Source organism: Schistocerca americana, chromosome 2 (genome assembly GCF_021461395.2).
Source record: "Schistocerca americana isolate TAMUIC-IGC-003095 chromosome 2, iqSchAmer2.1, whole genome shotgun sequence".
Lineage (NCBI taxonomy): Eukaryota > Metazoa > Arthropoda > Insecta > Orthoptera > Acrididae > Schistocerca > Schistocerca americana.
This window is the reverse complement of record NC_060120.1, coordinates 472824689-472848524: the sequence shown is the minus strand read 5'-3', so window position 1 is coordinate 472848524 and position 23836 is coordinate 472824689. Positions and strand designations below refer to the sequence as shown.

The 23836-nt window shown below is 37.6% G+C and overlaps 1 protein-coding gene across 2 annotated transcripts in view; it reads right to left on the bottom strand.

Annotated features, from left to right (window-relative positions):
* LOC124595492 (sorting nexin-14-like) overlaps positions 1–23836 on the bottom strand; it is a 197820-nt gene that overhangs the window by 134346 nt on the left and 39638 nt on the right. For both annotated transcript variants that reach the window (XM_047134255.1, XM_047134256.1), the window contains exons 4-5: positions 4093–4224; positions 1641–1918 (exon numbers count right to left, since the gene is read on the bottom strand). In XM_047134255.1, the coding sequence (XP_046990211.1) occupies positions 1641–1918; positions 4093–4224 (410 nt within the window). The remainder of the gene's footprint in view (positions 1–1640; positions 1919–4092; positions 4225–23836) is intronic.

Here is a 23836-nt window from a genome sequence, read left to right as displayed (position 1 = left end):
GATATTTCAGCTGACAACCAGTTATCTTGAGGTCGAGTTAACACAAAATTCACAAAATGCTTATCTGTTATGATGGAGGTAGTGATTTTTGTGTGGTAGTGATTTTTGTGATCATGTCTTAATCACCATGGAGTACTGTACGAACATAGTAAAAGCTCATTTCATATTCATTCTCTGGAAGTGAAATTTCTATCCAGAAAAGAAGACGAAACAGAGTTTAATATCCAATTGATGCAGACATCATCTGAGACAGACCAAAGCTAGAATTGATAACTATGGAAAAGGAAAGCAGCTACTATCTTGTTCATCACCATATCATCTCCCTCAAGCGATTTGGGGAAACTGACAACAACCTTAATCAGGAGGGCTGGAGGAATCCAAACTTTTCTTCAAATTGAGGCCATGTTAACTTTTTGTTGTGTCATATGATGCTATATCATATAAAGCTGTATTATAGATCAATACGTGTGTTTCTTTAAGTTGTTCTGTCAGTTTGTCACTGTTGCAGAGTTTTGTAATGCAGTATAACAATCATTTTAAGAATTATCATTTACTTTTGTTTAAAATAACTATATTCTTGTTTGAAATACAAATCACTGCCATAAATATTTCCTGTGAGTTATCTAAGCTAGAAACAAATCCAACATTTTATGTTTCTATGAGCAATTTTTAATTTCATGGAGTCCCTAATTTTTGCAAACTCAATGGCTTGAAAACAAGACAAATGATTGAGGAGTCTCAACTGAGTGTTTTAAATAAATAGTCAAAGCTCAAAAATAGTGGAAGAAAAAGCCTTAACTTGCATCGAACATTAGCAATTGCCACTTAAGAAAATGAGTAAGGTATAAAGAGAAGATTCCAAATATACGTAATTTGGATTTTCTAGCCAATAATAAGAACTTTGAGTAAAGTGGATGACTATAAACAATGACAGATAACCAGTGTATATTGTACATATTAAGCTCAGAGGTGACTGCACAATATTTTGTGGATGAAATGACAACCCCCCATGTTTTGACATATCTCCTGTGCTCTAATCAAATGATTAGCACATCTATGGTACGAGAAAAATAAATCACAATTCATCATTCATAGCATTCATTATATGCATTTGAAATATTAGTTTCTGATCTGTGCCTTGAGGCAGGCTTTACATCACGGTCACTAAAGATAGAGCACCAGCTCAGTCTCACAAGTACAGGGATATGAATCTGGCATGGTCTTGCTGAAGGAATCATTCTGACATTCACCTAAATGGATTTACAGAAATGACTGTAAAACTTAAAATTATGATACTTTAAGTTACAACAACGATATGGTGATCTGAGCTCCATTCCCCCTGAATATGAATTCAATATTTTAACAAATGCATCACCTTACCCAGTCTTGATTTGTAGACTTTCAGCTGTTTGTTTTTATCAAGACAGATACAATGGTGTTAGGGTTTGTTTTACCATCACATTCTTAATTCAGAATCATACTGCACCGAGGCAAATGTTTCTGACTTTTGCGTTCGCATGTAAAAGTACTCGGGTTGCACTGCTCTATCACTTGTCTGATGATAATATAGGTTGGAGGCCACATTGCATTATTGAAAAAAGGGAAGAGAACATGCACAATAATAAATCAAAGTGACACACCTGCAGTTAAGCTGCTGCTGCTGAACAAGTTGTGGTAAGAGCAAACATGTGAGTTGACGCAGGTACATAAGCTCAGCTTCTCTACTGTGCACTGCTGGGTGAAGACGTGGGCCCAAATAACGTAGAGCAGCACGTTCTAACACAGCTCTGTCTAGATCTTCCAATATTCCACTTGTGGCCTGTGTTCCACCAGCTAGACGAATACTACCTAGGAAGTCATCTAGGTGACGCAATCCTACTGGCAGTAACTTGTATAGTATAACACGAGCAACATCCACCTGCCAAAAACACATATTTAAAAAACTGTTACAGCTACAAAGGCCCAACCTTCAGTTGCACAACTCAGCTAATTATACGCATTACAATGGAAAAATATTAATAATATAATAAGTTAAGAAATGGTGACCCATTATTCCATATTAAGTCACTTACTGCTAATGGGTATTACACATCCAGAACAGAGCTGAAGTATTTTATAGTACACAAGAGTTTACACCCTCTATCTCCTTAAGTGCACAGAAATTTACATATTATTGTATGTATTAATAAAGAACATTTTGTGGTGATATACACCACTCCAGAGGAGTGCTGAGAGATGATGGACGTCTTCAAGATGGAACAGTGATAACATACATGTTTGAATGCGAATACTGTGTGTGTGTGGTCCAGGGATCACTGACCTATTTTGAAGAGGTACAGAGGTCCTAAGGAGATATATAAATAATTTTGACGTTTGGTTATTATATAGGATAAAGAGACAAATGAAGTGTTCTTTTAATATTAATGCCATGCTGAGAGTCTGTGTTGGGATGTCATGATTAACAGGGCTATTGATGTATTAACTTTAATGATGTAAATATTTCATGTAAATATACAGTTTATAAATGGAAATGGAATTCTGATATTCCTTGAAAGAAGTTAACATTGTGGTACTGAGTTTTCTTAGAAGCAATAACAATGCAGTTGGAGAAGAATTCCTGCACAGCCTTTCAAGAGATCATGGTCAAGAATAAAATGATAATACTAACCATATATTAAACATGTCATGTTCCATCCATTTCATCGTACATGATTTAATTAATGATGACTTAATGTTGTTTCTTTGTTACCAGTTAGTTGCTCAACGGTGGCTTTGTGTAAACTTCATAGACTGTACAATTATTGCTGTAAGGAAATTTAATACTGCTACTCTAACTTCCTTGAATGATACACAAAGATCATTTGTATTTATAATCTGCAATTGTCCATAAATATATACATCAAATGGATAAGATCAAACTTCTGTCAAATCATAATGTCTGTGGTGTTGTCCGAAGAGTAAGGTGCCAAAGCAAGGTTAGTACCTCACAACGCAACCACAAGAAAAGATAAGTCGTCAAGTTGCATCGACAAATGAGCGATACTGGTGTAGCCACGCCCAGAAAAATTACGCTACGCCATCACAACGGCTCTTCTACTTAGGCTGAACACAGCACCGCTCAGCCCAGTCCATGATCATCAACTAAGATGACAGCATTGTCTTCTAGTAAGCCACCTGTGTGGTCACCGTTGTCTTCTAGTAAGCCACCTGTGTGGTCACCGTATTATACAGAATACTAAGTGAAAATTATTGTGAAATGTACTCTGAGTGAGAGATTTGTATTTTGTCTGTATCAAGCGATATGTTAATGTTCAGATACAGTTGTGAATACTCATGACATTCCTGTGGCAGTGAATGTACAAACTTAAGTTATTCTTGTTATCTATGTTGTAATAAAGTGAACTAATTTTCGGTGTTATAGTATCCATTTGGTCTCCTCTCAGAGCAAGATAAAGAATCCACCTTTGTACTGATGAGTGTATTTTCATCTGGTAAAACACTGTCCAACACGAAATCTCTACACAGAAATCTATCCAATGAAAGAAAGAATATGGATGACACACTTCATTTTCTGATCAAAATCATAACTATTATCAAAAATTTACATTCTTGAAGGACCTCTTTTCTGAAGTAGGAGGCCAATGTTAGGAGCTTCTATATTTACATCAATGCACATACTTCCTGTCATGGAGTTACTGTGATAGCTGTCCCATCTTGAAGACAAGTCCATCGGCATGCTTCTCAACATGCAAATAAAATAACAGATCTGCACAGTATTTGCACTCTCCTCTATGATAATTTATTTTATGATTTTCCTTCACGATTAGTCATTTGTCAGTAAGAATGCACAGGGATACATATCACTTCTCTGAGTGGTACGTAACAGCACAAAAAAAATTCTTAAAAGTGTAAATTCAGTTTAAAATGTAAAGGTGCATATTTGGTTGGATACACACACCTCTTTAATTTGGAATATAGGAGTAGAGAAGTAGGGTGTTAATAATTTTGGGAGATACTAAATACAGTTATATAGTTTTAATGAGTATGAACATCCACAATCAGAATCCTGACTTGTGTTCAAGTCATACTTACCTGAAGTATTCTACGCAGTAATACTGATGAAGAATAGCGTATTGCATGTTTAAGCTCTTGAATGAAGCTCTCATCTGTTGACAATTCTTTATACCAGGCATACACAAATTCCTGCAGAGTTCTGTCCAGAAACTAAAAAAGGAAAAAAAGGAGCACTTTTATTACTATGTTGGTGTTACTTTATTAACTTCAGTTCTATATGCACGAAAAACTCAAATACTTCAATTGTTTCTGTTAAGCTATCTGGGCATTAAACACAGGGACAGGGAATTACTTATTTTCACACAATTCATCTCGTGTTTTGATCAAACTGCTATTTTCTTTGTCTCGTTCTTTGTCTCTTATGGGGAAAAAGTAGGAACAATGCCCACAAAAAAGAAGCTATTAAACAACACTACTGTAAACATAAACCTCAAAGACATATGTAGTCATCCCGTTGTCACATGATAGAGGAGGAGGTGAAATAAGAATCTAGTCCACATTCTGCACAACAATTGTAGTTCAGACTCTCAGAACAAAGGAGAGAATGGGACAAGGGTGTCTGGGGAAGAGACAGCAAGAGAAGAAAGCTATACAACAGATGTTCAGGTTATGAGGATGAAAGATAACATGAATGGCGAGACAAAACCACATGATAGGGAGAGGGTTTACATCATGTTTGACAAAACAATTCAAATGTTTTGTGAAATCATTTGTCTAAAAGTAAGAAATAAAACAGTTTAGAGAAACATTTGATGTGGCTTCAAATGATGCTCTAAATCATCTCCTTTTTATCAGGAAAAGAAAGAACAATAACGATGACAGCACTCGTACAGGAGACATTACTTCTTGCACCACATATATTCTCTTTCCTGATATTTGAAGGATTCTCTATTCAAACATTTTTGAGAATGGAAACTGTAGGAACTTTTTTATACGTTCAGATATATGTGATAGAGGGCAACACAACAGCACACTGCACAGTCTGCATAAACTATCAGATAAATATGAACTAGTACTCTTTAAAATTTTAAGGTTATAAATTAAACACTTAACTTTAAATTCTTAATTGGCACCTCATTTGCGGTACATGATTTCAAGTATCATGTATCATTCAAAGGCACATTAAATGCTTCTCTATTCCAAGTTATTTCTTACTTTTTGGCATATGGTTTCAGAAAACATCTGTCCTTTTTTCCATTTTCTTTTATTTTCTAGTTTTCTTCAGAAAGCATAAAGCACAACACATTCAAATACTGATCCTAATTCTATAATTCTTAAAGGGCGTATAGATCAAAAGAAAGCAGTAGTAGTTTCAATTTTGTTTTGATTTGATATTTATTGTATTTTTCAACAAAAAGAAAGAAATCTACAATTTCAAAAGTGATGAGAAGTGGAACTCTTATAGCCCCTTCAAGCTCTTCAGACGGTCAACCTTCGTCAAAGAGTTGTCTGATCATATTGGTAGGAACTCCTTACATTCTAAAGTGTTGCTCTGCATCAAACAGGGGAAGGGCTCTCAGACGTGCCTTTGACAATATCTGGGGAAGTGCAGTCATAGAACAGTCAATCTTTCTCAGTGTGTACAGGGTGCAGAAAAATATTTTGACCAAAAGTGTAGGGTAGAAAGACAGCATCAGAAAAAGAATTTGAGTTTTTGTTGTTACAGAACATAACTGAAATCTGATGTGTTGATGTCTTTATTCAAAATGAAGTGTAATTAAGAGAAAATTTATATGGTAACAAAATGTTTGGAATAACCAATCATCATGAACACAATCAGATGACCATATTTCAGATTTCAATATGTCCTAAAAAGGTCAAAGTAAAAGAAAAATGAGCACGCTCTTGTACACAGCCTTGCCATCACTTAATTAGCCAAAGTATGTCATAGCAAATGTTCAAACTGACCACTGTTTTCACACTGGCGTGGCGCAATATAATTATAGCAGTAAATATTCAATTGTGATCCCTAGTTCCTACACTCAAATTCCTTCATTTCTACAGTTTTGGTAAAATTATTTTTCTGTGCCAAGAAGCAGCAGAGAAAGAGTGAGACAGCAACTGAGAGAGAGAGAGAGAGAGAGAGAGAGAGAGCAAAGATTGAGACCACAACTGGAGGCAAAGTAAGCCCTATCGCTTGTGTGCAGTTATCGCTCAGCTCAATGTCAAAGGCAGATGAAGTCATTGAATTTTCATGCTGATTCTGTTCACGTAATTGACAGCTATTGGCTGAATAGCATAAAGATGTTTATCATTAGTTAAAATGTTGAGAAGATAATTGAAGTGAACGAGAACTTCAAGTGGTTGTTGAGCTTCGTGAAGCTGATCTTGCTGTATCCACTGAATCTCAACAATTTCACCCAATGCACCATTGACGAGATCAGCGCTACTGAAATAATTACCCTCAACATACCTCAAGCACTGTGATGCTGATTTTCATTTCAGTCTTCCATAGCCATTGGCACATTGTTCATGGTGATTTTTCAGTGCTGGCTTTCTGTGTATTCTGACATTTCAGAGTACATACTTATGGCACAAACTTTATGAACTTCTGCAGCCTGTTCTGCAAGTCGTTGCTCGTTCCAGGCAATACACTGCGCATTTGTTGGATTGTTATAAAGCAACTGCTTCACTCTCTCTGATTTCAAATCAACTTCTGATATAGTTCTGCTATAGAGAACATCCATATCATCAGAAGTGAAGTTGCCTTTGCGAAGTCAGTTAAGCAATTCAGACATTATCTTGCAGTCGCAAACTCTGATTGAGTTCCACAAAACTGAAAAGGTGCCACAGATTAAAAATATGCTCTTAAGACTCTGGCTGCTTGAAAATCTAAGAGCCAAGAACTGGACACTATTAAAACAGGTCTTCGATGAGAAGAATGTTTAAACTACCAAATTCCCCACTTGGTCATATTTTGACTTCTCTGAGTCACCTGTCAATCACAGGTAACATTTCATGTGAATAATTGAGTGTTCATCCATTATAATGCATGAATATTACTGAATTTAGCAAATGGCACATAAGTGATTTAGTGTTGTTGGTCATTTTGAAGGGTAAAAACACAATGGCAAGTCATTCCATTTATATTCTCAGTAGCAACACCACTTGGAGCACCGCGAAGAATACTGTCAGCCTTGATGTACGCTATTTGCAATTTGTATCAATTTGTGCATCACTCTAGGCATGAAGCTTCTGACAGTTCCACCACCTCCATAAATGAATAAACTTAGAGGTAGAACGTCTGCACTATTCACGTGCAAGTCAATTTGACATTTGACAAATTTGTGGATTTTTCTTTGCTTGATTGCGAGTGCATGGTGCCTGACTGTTTGTTCATCATAAACAATGAATTTTGCTAGAATGTTGTACACAAAGCCCACACTAAAGTCAGGCTCTGCAGCAGTCATAACTTTTCTCATTTCAAACCTGAAGTGACAATCTATGGCTCACAATATACTAAGAGCTTCATGAGCATTCAACAGCTCACAACACCTATTCTCAAGATCTTTTTTACCTGCAAGCAATGCCGACTGCAAAGAATCTCTTTTTGAATCAAGTGCTTCCTGAGCACTCCCAAAAATTCAGCATTGTTGCTATATATAAGATTTTCTCCGTTTCAAAAAGGACAGTACAAAAGTAACTGTTTGTATGCAGTGTTTTAAGCACTGATGAAAGCTTTCTTTTCCAAATCTTGATTTTGCAACCTAAAAATCGTGATTTTGCCCCCTTCAGTGTCACCTGCAATATCAACCTCATCATCATTGGACCCCATTTCATGGGATTTATTTACTGGCTTATAATTTGCTACAAACTCTGGCATGCAAAATGAAAATGACCGAGTCCAAAAGGTTTGCATCCAACACTTCCCAAAACAAAGCAGCCTTGGCCTTCCTTATTTTTCTGAACAATGCCGAACAGTATATTCTATCTACTTGAGAGACATGACTTCAGATTGTGCAGCATCACAACATTACTGCTTCTTGCTTTGACATCCCTCGACTATTGATAATGGTGTGTGCCATCAAATGAAGAGTTACTTTTTGTTGCCTCCTTTCCACCATTTCTACAGCCATGCACATATTTTTGTTGATCATGTCTCTAAGCTTTGGCAATTTATTTCAAAATATAAATGGCAATTTCAATGTAAGAACCAAATGGTTGAATGTCCATATTGGTTGGCCATATCTTGAGACTGTTAAGATAGCAGTAACTGAACAGTAGTAATTGGCCATTGACTCGTCTGCTTCTCATCTGCAACTGACAAATCAAGTACTATTTTTTTTATGTCCACCATTTTCAGAACTTGTGTTCTCACAAGTTTCATGAGGAAAATCAAATCTGTACAGTTTCTTCCCTTTCCTGTAAGTCTTTTACCATTTTTGTACATGATATTTCTGTCCCAGTTGGTGCAATTGCTCATCAAGCTTTGGAACATTGCAATGCACTACCTGTTCAATGTACATGATTCCAGAAGCTGAACCCATGTCAGGAGCACCTCAATCCAGAGCAGAATTTGAGTATACACAGGACTCCTCTTCTGAAATTGAAAGCACATGAAGCAGTGAATGACACAGCTTCTTTCAATACATTTCTCTTCAAAATTACATCATATAAGTGCTTGAAAAAGTGACGATAAAAATAGTGCCATACAGGAAACTAATGGCCCCCTTTCATCCAATGTCAGATTCTAATGCATTTTGTCGTTGACACTGCAGTACAGCACCAACAGAATACTCATCACCTCAGGCCACAAAAAGTCATTAGACCTGACAGTGAGTAACCAGGGACAAAGTTCTAACCATCTGACCATTATGACGAGATTGCTTGATACATTTCTCCAATAACATAGATAGGAATGCATATTCCTGAAATGAAGGCTCAGATCTGTGACCTTCACCACATTTGATGTTCCATAACCTGATATTAGTATTCATGCACTCTTCCTCTGCTCTACTGTGAGGATAAATAAGTTATTCACTGAACCAGAATCTTTTATCATTAGCCACTGCAAGCTGCTAGAAATACTCATACAGGTATGTCATTAAGAAAGTTTTGCATTTTTCTGCAAATCCATTTCTACCAACTGGATAAAGATACCAGACATCATATTCTTCCGAATATTTTTTGCATGATGGACAGCAGGTTCTTTTCAGTTTTAAATTGTATGACAAAGTGTCTGTTTTCTCCCTCTTTCTTCAAACACTTTGTTTATTAGTGTTGGCTGGAATTCTTTATTCACCAGCAGAACATGATGTCAACCACATTTCTGCCTTTGTCAGAACCAGACATTCCAGACACTTGGGTATCTGTTTCAGTTTCAGCAGTCTGAAACAGCATCCCAATGAGCAGCTATTAGTGAAATACTTCAATTTTCCTTTACAACTAATTAAGTTTTTCTTAATCACCCTGATTCCTTTCAAGAATTTTCCCCCCAAAACTACACCTTACACTGGCCCATTTGATATCCCATTCGTCAATTTCGCACTCTTCACTTGACTATGAAAATATGGACTAAAACCAGTAATTAAAAATGTTTAATTGCCTTGATTACATTCAACTCATTAAAACCTTTTTTGCAAAATTATACCCTACACTGGTCAACCCATTTGCTTGTTTCCCACTTGTCATTTGGCTGAATATGCAGACAAAAATAATGTAATTTATTATTAATCTAATGCAATTTATAGGGAGTTTTGTTTTCATTACAGTTCAACATTTGACCAAAAACATTCTCACCACTGTCAAACACTGTTAATAGTTTCAAAAAGAATAATAAGAAGAAGATATTAAATGAAGCACAGTGATAATACGGATTGTGATCAAAAATTTTCAATTTTTTTTCTAAATAGTCAGCATTTCAATGCTCATTGTTAAGAAACTAAATGAAAATAAAACAGCAATTTTTATATGCTGTTACACTTCTAGTGCATCCAATCAGTAGCAGTGTTACCACATTAGTGGCTTTCCAGTTACAAATTTTATGGAACACAAATTTCACTGTTGTAACAGGAGAAAAATTCTTCAGCCAACTCTATCTGTTCTTGAAGGCAAGTTATACTAAAAATCAGACGTCAAAGAGAGAGCTGCAGTAAATTATCTCCAACAGTTACATAGACAATCTAGTCAATATGATTGGCAACAAAAGGAACTGTCTTCTTAGATAGTGTAGGTGAGGGAATATGAAACTGCGAGACTATTTACATAAGTTATAGTGAAGCATAAAGAAAGACACGAAAATTTTTGTTACCAATGCAAAAAATGGTTGTTCAAAATGCGAGTGCAGCTAGCAGCAAAACATTCAATCATGAGCAGGAATATGCAGAAGATTTAACCTCAAACTCACATTGTAAGATGTATGCTTAGTACTGAACATACCAGGAAGAGAAATTTTTGTCTTTGTGATGGCACTTTTGAAGACAGTGTAAAGGGACATCCTCCTCTAGCATTACTTTTCCTCAACTGTACTAGTCAATATCAGAAATATTTTTCAAATTTTGGACAGGTCAATATTATAAAGGCTGCTTTTCTGAAAAGTTGCATATAATTTTACTCACACTATATTATATTTCAAGCTAAAATTTATGAAAAGGAATTACTTTATTTTCACTGTCACAAACGCTCTAAATGCACAGTTAAAAAAAATTTTTTTTAGGAACATTTGACACTACGAAATATTTAGTACACTTAAAATTTCTATTATTTATTACAAAATCTAGTACTGTTTATTATGTTTATTTCTGGATTCATCTATAAAATAATAATCTAAACTAATGGAAACTCATTTGTCGAGAAAAACTGTAAATCCTTTGGAATATTGTTATTAGCGTAGAGTGGGCATGCTTCTGATGTAATGGGGTGTATTTTTGTATTTTGAACGAACAATGTAATTTCAGCTATTTTAATGTGAAAATTCAATAGACAGTGTGATATAGTGAAGTGTGAGACAATAAATTATTGTAATAACAAAAATTCTGCAAAGGCGTTCTTCAAAATTATTTAGATCAACTGAACCATGAGAACCTAAAATGAGAGAATTCCAGCTCCAGGAATCAGACCCCTAGACAGGAAGAACTGACGTCAACTGCATGAGAAAAGATAACTAAAAAGTTTATTGTAAATCTTACTACTGTCCAACTTTACCATAGTGGACAGTAACAACAACAAAGAAAGAGGGGTGGATAACTACAGTTAAATTTGTATAAAGGATTCCACAAACTATGATTGTGTGAAATAAAGCTCATATTCATGAGGGCTGGAGGCCATAGGCAGAACACATAATGCAGATGCTCCACTCCCACCATGTAAATGGTGTAATCTCGATAATTTCAAGCTTGCTGTCAAGTTTTTGATATTATTTTCTCATATTATTTAGACAGCTTTTGCAGGCTTCTCTTCATGCATATCCAGCACAGACATATTGGTTGCTGACTGCCTGAACTACAAACAAATTGTCCACAGGCCAGGCTGCTATCTATCCTTTTATAACAATGATCTTCTCAACAATAACAATGATATTCCATTTCAAGTCCACTACCAAGGCATTTCCAATTATAGATTCATATCATTTCTCGTGAGATCCAAGCACTCTGAGAACTGATCCCAAAGTTAATTTAATCTAAATACTTTGCCCTTTTTTATTAAATTACCCAGTGTCTCAATATATCAATTGCGTCTTTCAATGTATTGTGGTGCAGGCACCAAACTTCATTTGTTCTTAAAAGTGCAGAGCCAATTCCAGATCACATCTTCGGGGATGATTCAATGTTACATGATGTTACTCTCAAGTACAAATTCCATGTCAGTTAGTTAGTTACTTACTTACTTGTTCCATTGATCAATCTCATGGTAATGGTTATGATGTGGAATAAGTCAAGTGCTTAAGAAATGCAAACATGATTTTTCTCTTTCTTTTAAAGCTTAAAATTTTTAATAGCTACCCTATTCCATATTATGCCAATATCTTTATTTTTTCCTATTCAAGAATTCATATATGGTATAGAAAGAGTTGTCAAGGAGATACGATTTCAATTTATTTTTGAAACTATTGCTGCACTCTGTCAGACATATTTTTCATCAGGTAATTTATCTAAAAGTTTTACAGCTGCTTATTTTACCCCTTCCTGTGTCAGGTTAAGTAGAGGATAGTGTAAGTCTTTCTTTCTTCTGGTATTATAATCATGAACGTCACTGTTGGTTTTAAACTGGTCCATGTTGCTGAGAACAAATTTCATTACTGAGTAAATGTACTGCGAGGCTGTTGTAAGAATTCCTAACCATTTAAAAAGATGCCTACAAGTTGTGTGACTATGAGTCCCACATATTATTCTGACCACTTTCTTTTGAGCAGTGAATACTTTTTGCATAAGTGTTGATTTACCCCAAAATATAATACTGTGCGACATCAGAGAGTGAAAGTATAAAAAGTATGTTTGCTTGCTAATTTCTATTTCCTCAAGATTAGCTAGTATTCTGATAGCAAAAGTTGCCGACCCAAGTCACTTCAGGAGATCCAAAATATGAATTTTCCAATTAAGATTCTCATCCATATGTACACTCAAAAACTTTGTATGCTCTACCCTGGCTACTAATTTCTGTTGATGCATTATATTTATTGAAGGAACTGAACTCCTTGCAGTAGAAAATTGGATGTACTGTGTTTTTTCAAAGTTCAGAGCAAGCCCACTCGGAGAAAACCAGTCAATAACTTTTCCAAACATATTATTTGTATCATTTTCTGCTGGAGTTTCTTTTGCTGGGATAATAATAATGCTTACATCATCAGCAAACAATGTCAGTTTAGCTTCTTGTTTCACATAAGAAGGGTGGTCATTCACATATATCAAGAACACAAGGGGACCCATGATCGAACCCTGTGGGACACCTCATGTAATTTCACCCCAGTTAGATGAAGTGGCAAACCTCCTTAAATCAGATCTAAAACTTTCCTGGTGTACATATTGTTCCAAAGTATTTCAGGAGAACCGCCACATGTTTATAACTTCCCGCCACAATATTTCAGCGCAGAATCTTCTGGCCATCTTCAGGTGATACTGGCAAAAACACACTGGGCTCTGGTATTTAAACCCCCCACCCTCCCCATTTATACCCTCTCACCACACTTCATATGACGGCTTGTGAAATATGAACATAGATGTAGAGTGAGGAGGCTGTCCATCACAAATGGAGCAAGCCATTGTAGCTCAAATCTTCCACAATAAATAGGCCTAAGCCAGTCACAAAGGAAAGTGAGATTAGAAATGGAAACTTTTATCACTGTCAAGTTAGTGTTTGTTTGGGCCAAAGTGAAGCACTGCCCAAAGCTGCAACTGACTTCTCAACTCTGCCTTTAGAACTTTGTACATTCATGGTAAACTAACTGAACACTGTCAGACTGTTTAAAAAATGTTAAAAAATATATTATTGATGATCAGTTTCATCTACATCTACATCCACATTTACATGGATATCCGGTAATCATGCTTAAGTGCCTGGCAGAGGGTTCTTCAAACCATCTTCACAATAATCAATTATTATTCCACTCTCAAACAGAGTGCAGAAAAAAAAAAAACACCTATATCTTTCCGCGCAAGCTCTGATTTCTATTATTTTATTATGATGGTTGTTTCTCGCTCTGTAAGTCAGCATCAACAAAATATATTTGATGAGCTCTGATTTCCCGTATTTTATTATGATGATTGTTTCTCCTTATCTAGGTCAGCAAGACAAAATATTTTCGCATTCACAGGAGAAAGGTGGTGACTGAATTTTAATGAGAAGATTCTGCTGCAATGAAAAATGCATTTGTTTAAATGGTGCCCATCCCAAATCCTGTATTATGTCCTTAATACTCTCTCCCCTATTTCACAATAATACAAAATGTGCTGCTCTTCTTTGAACTTTCTCGATGTATTCCATTAGTCCTATCTGGTAAGGATCCCAGACCGTGCAGCAGTACTCCAACAGAGGATGAACAAGCGAAGTGTAGGCGGTCTCTTTAGTAAATATGTTACATTTTCAAAGTGATCTGCCAATAAAGTGCAGTCTTTTGTTTGTCTTCCGCTCAACATTTTCCATGTCTTTTTGCAAATTGAAATTGTTCATAATTGTAATTCCTACATATTCAGTTGAATTTACGGTCGTTAGATTAGACTGACTTATCATGTAACTCTTATGTTTACTGCTGTGTTCAATAAACTAATAGAAAAATGCTATTAAAGTATGCACTTTACTAACACAAAAAAATTACAACTTAATGTAATACCCTTACAACAGAAGTCTATTTCAATAAAACAATATTATGAGAAGAATGGACTGCTACTCGACATACAGGAGAGATGTTGCGCCACAAACAGGTGCAACAAAAACACTGCTATACATCTAAGCTTTTGGCCCCAAAGCCTTCTTCTACAGCAGAAAACGGACACACACTCATGCAAGCACAACACACACACACACACACACACACACACACACACACACACACACACACTGCCTCTGGCCACTGAGGCCAGACTAGAGCAGGAGGATTTTACAGGTGGAGAGGAGGTACTGTGAAGATATTTGTGCCCAATTTACATGGTTTTCCAGGATTATGTTTGTGAGTCCTATGGACTGGCAGAATGTCAACAGAGAGAGATCACTGTGGAAGAAGTGATTGCACCCAGAGCGGGGTAATTTGATTATATGGCTATTTGGGGGGGATTACATGAGCTGGGCAACAATACAGGAACAGTATGTGGGACTGGGTTCTGACTACGGAAAAGAAAACTTTTCTGTATTGGCATAGATGGGAGGAGTAAGAATCCATAATGGAGAAAAAACCACCTGAAAATATGCAAATTACATAAAAATATGTGAGAAAGGTCTTAAAAATACATAGAAAAACTAAACTACACCTGAACAGGCCATGAAGGTCTAATGGTACCAACCGGCTGCTGTGTCATCTTCAGCTCATAGGCACCACTGGTTACAAATATGGAGGGGCATGTGGTCAGCACACCGCTCTCCCGGCCCTATGTCAGTTTACAGGAAAAAACGTTAAAAAGACAGAACAAATGAAGAATAGGGGAAAATGTGAAACCTGAGGGAGTAGAGGCAATAGTGAAAGGCGAAAATGAACTAAATTGACGTGAAAATACAATGAGATCAAAGAGAAAAATAAATAAAAAACAATAGTGTGGAATGCAGGTTGGTGGGGGAGTTATGTATGACGAGGGGGAGAGGGGGGACAGAAGATGTGAATGGATTAGGTGAGGTTAGTATGTACATGCTTGAGTAAGAGACGAAAAGCAATGGTGGCCGGGGGGGGGGGGGGGGGGGGGGGGGGGGGAGGCGTATTGATAGGTTGACGTTCAGCAAGTTTGTGCGGCACAGAAAGGTAAGGAAAATAACACACGACAATGCACAAGAGTGAGGCATGAAGAATGATCTGTTCAAAGGACTAAGATAAATTAAATTGACAGGAATAATGTGGGACAAGAGATGCTGCACCAATAATAAGTGCAATCACATCGGTGTGTTTCATATCGAGACAGTTGATACCATGTGGCTCATAACTCACAACATGTGCAGTTTAGAAGGCAACAGGTAACACATTGGAAAAAAGACAAAGAAATTAGAGACACTGAGTAAAGCATGCAAAGGAAAACAGCAGTGTGCTGCAGGATGGAAGACAATCCGCTAGGCGACATCAAACAAGGGAAAATCCAGGGGGGAAGATGATTATATTATGAAAAGGATAGATTGCCTTTCACCACACAAAGGAGATGTAGAGTTGCAGACAGGCATAACAAGAAGACTGCTATGTATTTAAGCTTTTGGCCACAGACACAGGTCATGTGTGAGAGTTGCGCTTGCATGAACATGTGTATATTTTCTACTTTAGAAGAAGGCCTTTTGGCTACAAGCTTAATTGTATAGCAGTCTTTTTGTTGTGCCTGTATGGAACTCAACATCTCCTCTAGATGGTGAATAGCAATCTATCCTTTTCAGAACCCTGCCGTTATTCCATCTTGGACTTTTCATTGTTTGTTTAACAAAACCTAAAGTATGTGTAACACGAGTGTGCCTAAACTGGCTTGTATTAGTAAGTCATTAAACACTTTGGACTTGGATTTGGTCTGTGTTTATGTGCTGTCCAATATCATACTCAAGTAGCATAGAACTGAAGCAGTTGGAGTGAACCCATAAAGAAACCCAATTCACAAATTATTTAGTGACACTGAAATTGTGTATTTACAAAACCAAAAGTAATGCCTGCAGAAGCAGGTAAAGGCATTATGAAGTGTGCTGTACCATAAGTTTTTCACCCTCACATTATGGGGTACTGCAAGTAGTGAAGGGCTTATGGTACAAAGGTTTTCTTAAGAATTCCTTATTGATTTTCAATCTGGTTCTTGTAGCTTAGTCAATGAATATGTACAACACTAGCCCCCATTGAGATTGGATCCATAAGCCTATGCATCCTTAACTTGACAGCATAATCCCGTTATCCAGATGCCCCGGCACTGCTGCAGGAGGCTCAATGGTAAACAATGTGACTCTTCTACTGACAACCAACCTCCAAGGCAAGGCAAGAGCCACAACTGGCTTGCGAAGCATATCCATAAGTGTGGCTGCTCAATATGCAGGGGTGCAGCCCTGCATACACCACAGTTTTTCTTACACTGCAACTGAAAGATATCTCAGTTGTTGGCAACAAATGCCAGCTGTGGTTGACACACCCCTGGAGAGGAATTCATAATGCATTGCATCCTTTCTGTGCTGCCAGATGTAAAATATTATCTGTTAATACTACCCACTGTATTAATTTCTTCTTAAGAAATTAACATAAAGAAATAATATCTCACCACCAGTAACACTATTGACTAGGAATGCTCAATAAGGAAGTGACGATATTCAAACAAAAATAAAGTGACCACCACCCCTTTGATTTATTTTGCTTTGCAACAAAGCATGCATTACTCCTACATCTGAATTCCAAATCTTGCCTATTGAATGCAAATGTCACACAAAGGTTAAATGGTTACAGTTCATTACAAATGTAAATTACAAAAACTTCTTGAAAGTGGAAAATTAGTTGTGAGAGAGATCTTCTTGAAGCAGGAAAATCTGTTTCCAGTGTGATCTGTTTGGTGACACTTGCCCATACCTGACACAAGGGTTTCAATCTGCAGCTGCTGCCTTCACCTCTCTATTAAATCCAAAGCGAACAATACATCACAAACATTTGACCTTTTCCCATTTGCGATTCTATTTTATAACACTTAAACAATCTTCAAAAGTTTCGAGTATTTAATATGTAATTTTTAACTGCAAATTCAAATAAGAACATCACAACTGATAAATACAAACAGCAACCTACACATGTTGTAATTCATGGTGTCCATTAGGTTTATCAAGATTTTAGGCCTATCAATGCAGAAGCAGAAATACATCCAAGGTGCGCTGCACTGCTTTCACCTGGTTAGACAGTGGCCACTGCAGGGCAATGCAGCCCCAAGCTCTATTACTTGTGGGTTAGAAAGTGAAGCAAATTATATTTGAGGTCCCCAGAACTACCTTTAGCAGACAGCCTAAATGCGGTTTGAAAAATAAGGGAATGTTTGGATTTGAACTCACGACTTTGCACCTATATTGCATGACATTTACTGCAAGACCATGGGCAGGTACTGCTCTGTAACAGCTGGAGACAGTTCCTCCAGACAGTTTCACATCCTACAGTGCTGCCAGATATGCAGAGGGCTGGACTTAGAATTCTCTGTGTGACTGGGACTTAGTCTCTACAGCAGTCACAATTTATATCAAAGAGTGCACATAAGAAATGCACTGATGCAACCAAGATTTACCAGTTATGTTGTCATTACAAACATCTGATCTAACATAAAATAGATGATGATGATTAATAAGGAAAAGTTGTCATCACAATGACGGCTGGTATCAAACCCCTGTGTTCTACTAGGCATGGTACTGTTCAAGGTGGCACATCCTTGTCTTCTCCTAACCTTAGGGCCCACTTACAGAGCCAGTTGTGGGGAACCTACAGTATATCATGGATTCCCGAACCAATCTAAAAGCCGTTTGCCCACCACAACCATTACACAAAACTGAATTCCATCCAGGAACAAATTCTGCATTTATTGGAAATCCTATCATAATCCATGCCATCTTATACCAGTTGTGAACTATTAAGAATCTGTTACTTAACGGTAGTTTACCAGGATGCATAGGCTTATGGCCCTCTCCTGTAGTGCTTATACCTAAGAAACACACAGATGGAACCAAGACTTATCAATTCTGTTGTCATTACAGATATCTAATTTAACATAAAGTAAGTGATGATTAATAAAGTAAAGCTGTCATCAACACAAGGATTGGTTTAAACACCACAATGTTTTACTAGACATGACCCTGTTGGAGGTCAAGTGCTCTTGCCTTCCTTTGACCTCCAAACTAACTTGCACAATCAGTTGTTTGTGGACCTAAAAAATAAAATAAACTCCCAAACTATGGTGCATTTCGGCATTGCATTGTCTATCTGGGCAATATAATTTTGTTCTCCAGGAGTACTTAAGAATTTTTAATATGGCTGTTCAATAACCTGAAAAGGCCAGAAATTGAATACATCTACAACTTTGTCTGCAGAATGTCACTTTGAGCCCATGGAAGTTCAATATACAGGATAAATCATCAGAAAGGCCAGAATTCAAACATATGCCCAGTTACTAGAAGCTGTATGTAAATTTTCTGTGCAACATATATGGTTAAGGAATTAATATCTTTTCGAGGCTTAGCAAATTATTAACATAGGTTTGTTCCTGATCCTCTGATGCACTTGTCAAAGAAAAAGATTAAAATTACAATGGATAATATGGACTACAAGGAAGCCCTAAGGTGTGAGGACCCTCATGGCAGACAGGTCCTGCCTTGGCCTACATCTATTACAGCAAGCTCTTTATTCTGTTGTACTCTTCAAATGATTCTGCCTCAAGACGTGTCTTAAAATGAGAAACCAGAAGGATACAAGCTTATAATTGAGCAGTGTTGAGTATAACTACACATCATCAAAGATGGAAGGGCTAAGTCTGATCTACGGTGTGACATAGTTCTGGTGTCACCTGCATTATTGCCACCTGCAGCCACTGATCTACAAACTTAGTACCTCAGTCCACAGGGTCAAGAGTGAGATGGCCATTCCTGACAAGCTAGTCAAATGTGACACATAACATACTGTTAGCTGCGGAATACACAAGTAGATGCAGCTTCTCACAAATCAGCCATGTAACACATGAAGTAAAAGCTGTCAATGTTCCTCATAGATTTCAATTATTTTTCACTGAAACTAAAACAGATTTTTTTTCAGGTCTCTTAATTGGTTCACTCAGAACCTAAGTTTGCAAAGGACAGGTATCAATGAGTTTAGGTGGGAGTGAAGCAATTCCAGGAAAATATGGAACCTTTGCCCTCTCTAGGTGAAGGGTACTGCACAATGTGAAGGATAGATTTCTCTTACAAGCATCATGCTCAAACTGACCTTAGCAAATGCATGATAGAGCTCTAGAGAACACTGATCTATTGGGAGGGGGCGGGGGGGGGGGGGGGGGGCGGGGGGTAAACAGCTGTCAGTGACATACAGCCACAAGGATCGTCTCTCATTAAGACAAACCAATTAAGCTCTGTGCAAGATCACTAAGGTTAGTTCATATGATAATGTACCACAAGGTACAGGGGAACTACTTTGGATGAAGGTGGAAACGGAACTATCTGTAAACATCATTTGTGTGGTGGAACCACTGGAAGAAAACAACAAGCTAGATAAAACATGGTGTTCTGGGTACAAGAGTATTACACATGTGTAGGAAATTGACTGTTGACAAGTAGTGCCCAATGCCGAAGACCTGAGTTCGTCTAAGGGATTATTAGTCACAATTTAGATATTCTAAATGAAGATCATTTAGACAGGTCAAGTTTGGACCCTAGCCATGAGCAAGCTGTTAGTATAACTGCACTGTATGTAAAAGTAGAGTATTTAGAGGAAACAGAGGGAGAGTAGCAACGGAGAACTTACTCTTGGAATTTGAGGACCATTTAATCCTGATGGCTTGTTACCAGCAACCCCAGCAAACACATTACAGGATCCCAGCTGGGAATCAATCACCATAAGGCAAATAGGGTGCCACATCACCTACAACAGGTAATCAATGAATTCATTAACCAGAAGTTACATGATAATATCATTGAGGAAAGTACTAGCCCATGGGGTACATGTTTGGTAATAATACTAAAAAAGCTTGGGTGGTACAAAGTAGTATCAATTCTACTGTGATTGTAGATACTTCAACAGTCATATGATTACAGACATGTATCCAATACTGAATATAACAAACACCCTTGGGATAATGTAGGTACTTTCTGCTATAGATCTAACAAGTGGTCATCATCAATTGGAAGTAGCACCAGAGTACTGACTAAAAGCTGCATTTACAGTTCCTTTAGGTCATTACAGTATCGATTAATGATGTTTGGTTTGAAAAATGCACCAGCCATGTTTCAGCAGTTGTTGGAGGGAGTTTTGAGGGAACTGGAGTCGAAACAGTGCAGCAGGCGGCACTGAGGATGAAGATATCGACTTCGTCTCAGTCAATTGCCAGCCGAGTACAATCCACCAATGACTGGATGACAACGGACAGAAGCCTACTCGTAAGATGGAAGAGCAGCTCTTACCCAGTTGGTTATAGATCATCGTCTAGGGCTGACTTAGACAGGGAACATCATTTAGTAAACTCTTCAAAGTGGGCAGACAGTTGTTGTAAATTGCATTTGCTATGTACTGTGAAGTTTACCTACAATTACTTGCAGTTAGCCATTGAGGGCCTATTTTGTGTTATGTTACATGCAGTATTGCAGACTTAATCATTCAACAAGTCACAAAGATAAGTAAACCTTTTTAACTCATCTGTGCGAGTTTATTATTAATTTGTTGGAGTGTTGTAGAACCTTCATTCTCCTACCCTGTTACCTGACCCTGGGGCATAGCTTGTGTAGTAGTGGCAGGGAGAAACTGTCGTAGCAGTGTACTGCACCAGAAGCCGTTTCACGACCTCACAAACTCAACCTCCACGGGAGTAGCGACATGGCCTTTCAAAACTAGCGACGATGGTTTACAAAAATATTGCTACGTTTGTGAAGAATATGAAGAAGCGTGTACATCAGCTGAGGGAAATTTTTGAGAGACTTGTTCAGCACGTCTAACTCTTAGCATAGAGAATTGTCATTTTGCACTATAAGAAGTGAATTTCCTGGGACATGTAATTAGCAAGGATAGAGTATGAACAGATCCGAGATTAGTGAATGCTTACTGAAGTTTCACAAAAACCTCGGATGAGTAAGAAATTACAGTTATTTCTGGCACAAGCAAACTGCTATAGGAAGTTTGTCCAAGGATTTGCAAATATAGTACAACCTCTCAGATTATTAACAACTAGCCTCTTATTGATCTTTCTGGATTATGAAAGTAACTTCACTTTGTGATATGAAGCTAGCAATCCTGCAGTAGGTTGCGTTTTAAGTCAAGCAACATCCAGTCACTTATGCATTATGACAACTGAACAAAGCAGAGAGGAAATAGTCTATCACTGAGAAGGAGACATTAAGGATAATACACACCATGACATATTTCTGTAGCTATTAGTTATGTCAAAAAATTTAAGGTGTTAACAGCTCACACAGCACTGAAATGGCTGGTGGCATTAAAAGATCTGTTGAGCATACTTACATGATGGGCATTACAATTAGGCAAGTTTAATTTCAATGTAGTTCACAAACTCAGTAAGAAAAACAGTGAAGTGGAAAAACTGGTGTAGTGTGATGGTGGATCAAAACACTGCAGAGTGCCGAAGAGCATAAGCTGCTGATATGGATTGCAAACTATTTGTAATACGGCCATAGTTGGTCATTCCTGGTGGTGTGTTGAGTCAGAAACTATGCGTAGGCCTCACACTGTGCTCCCTGTCACTCAAGGGGAAGAAGTATTGAAACATGTACGCTACCATGTATTGTCTGGACATGAAAGGTGTAGAACCACAGACCGAAGAATAGCCAAACATTACTTACAAGAGCATGCGTTGACAAAACATAGAACAATATGTGAAAAACTATATGCCATTTGTACAAAATGTGGAATTTAGCCATCATCGTGTGGCACTACAGAGGTTGTCAGAAACTACTAAGCCTTTCGAAATGATCAAGATGGTTATTTTATGACCTTTTAGTCAGACACCAGTGGGAAACTGCTACAATCAGATCATTTCTCATTATACATAGGGATAATTGCTATCCCGAGCCAGCACAGACCAGGGCACAAATTTTATAAGTCATCTGTTATGTATTTGCAAAATGAGAACAAGCCCATTACATCTGCAGGCCAACAGAAGAACTGAGTGTGTACATCGAATGCTAGGGAAGATATTAAGGCCTATGTGAAAACCCATCACAGTTATTTGGAAACTTTCTTGTGGTACACAGTAGTGGCTTATAATTCAATAACCCATGGAAGCACAAGTCTATCACTATATGAGGTGGTGTATAGTCAAAAAATGTCTTTGCCATTTGAGCTAATCAAACCAAAGGCAGGGAAAAATGGTGAACCATACAAAATATCATGAGAACATTGAAAGAAGTGTTGAAAGGGTGCAAAGATCTAATACCAAGGACCTTGAGCATCACAAAAGAGAGGACAATGCAATGTCATATTACCAGAATATCACATAGGTCAATAGGTGATGCTAACAAGTCTGTATTCCCCAAAGGATAAAACAAAAAATTAGGCACCCAGTACAAAGGTCCTTATCACCTCACCAGTGAATGTCAAACAGCAGTTACCAATGGGTATGACATTCACGCATGTCAGGTGCATTCATCCTTTTAGGAGTGCACCAGATTTGTTGCCACCAGTAATGGTAGCATTCCCTCAAAATGAGGGAAGGCATGGAAAGAAAAAGGAGAAACCAGATGCTCTCGCGCAGACCACACACACAATTTTGTATGCTTCAAGAGCACACACACAAGAGTGATATATTAAGATGCTTATGTTCTTGTGTGATTTATGATGTCACGATAATTCAGGGATTGTTATGTCACAAAAAGAATGTGGGACAACAGGAGTACAGCTTTTTTGTTATGTTGTGGGGAATATAGTAATAGGCTTTATTTGTAGACAATGGATCTAGATCAAGGAAGGTGAATCGTTATAACTTCTTTCGTTGAGGTAACATCGCAAGCAAAAATGACCGTGGGGTGATCACAGTTCTGGCAGTGCTGTGCCTCAACAGCTGCAAAAGGGTGAGTGCATTGCAGGACCAACCAATGGAGGAAGGAGTACTCTAATTCAGGCAGAGAGACGTCATCCTAACCAGACACCACTGAATAATGCATGGGAAGTGAGAACAAGGTACAGGGGGAGGATGAGGCTTCCTCGGAGCTGCACCTTAGGGACAGGAAAAAGGGAGTATTGATGAGACGCAGGGAGAGTACCAAATACTGTATGTCTCCTAAATACTGTATGTCTCCTATGAACATCTCTGAGAGCAACTGCAGCAAGCTGTGGATTTACTGCCACACACATTGCAATGAAAGAAGTAGGGGTAGTTAGATACGGGATGTAGTTTACTGAAAATAGTATTTGGCACCAGAAACACTGATGACACATAGGGAACTCAATGACACTCAAAGTGCAGGGGAATGTACTAATGCTTTGATAGAA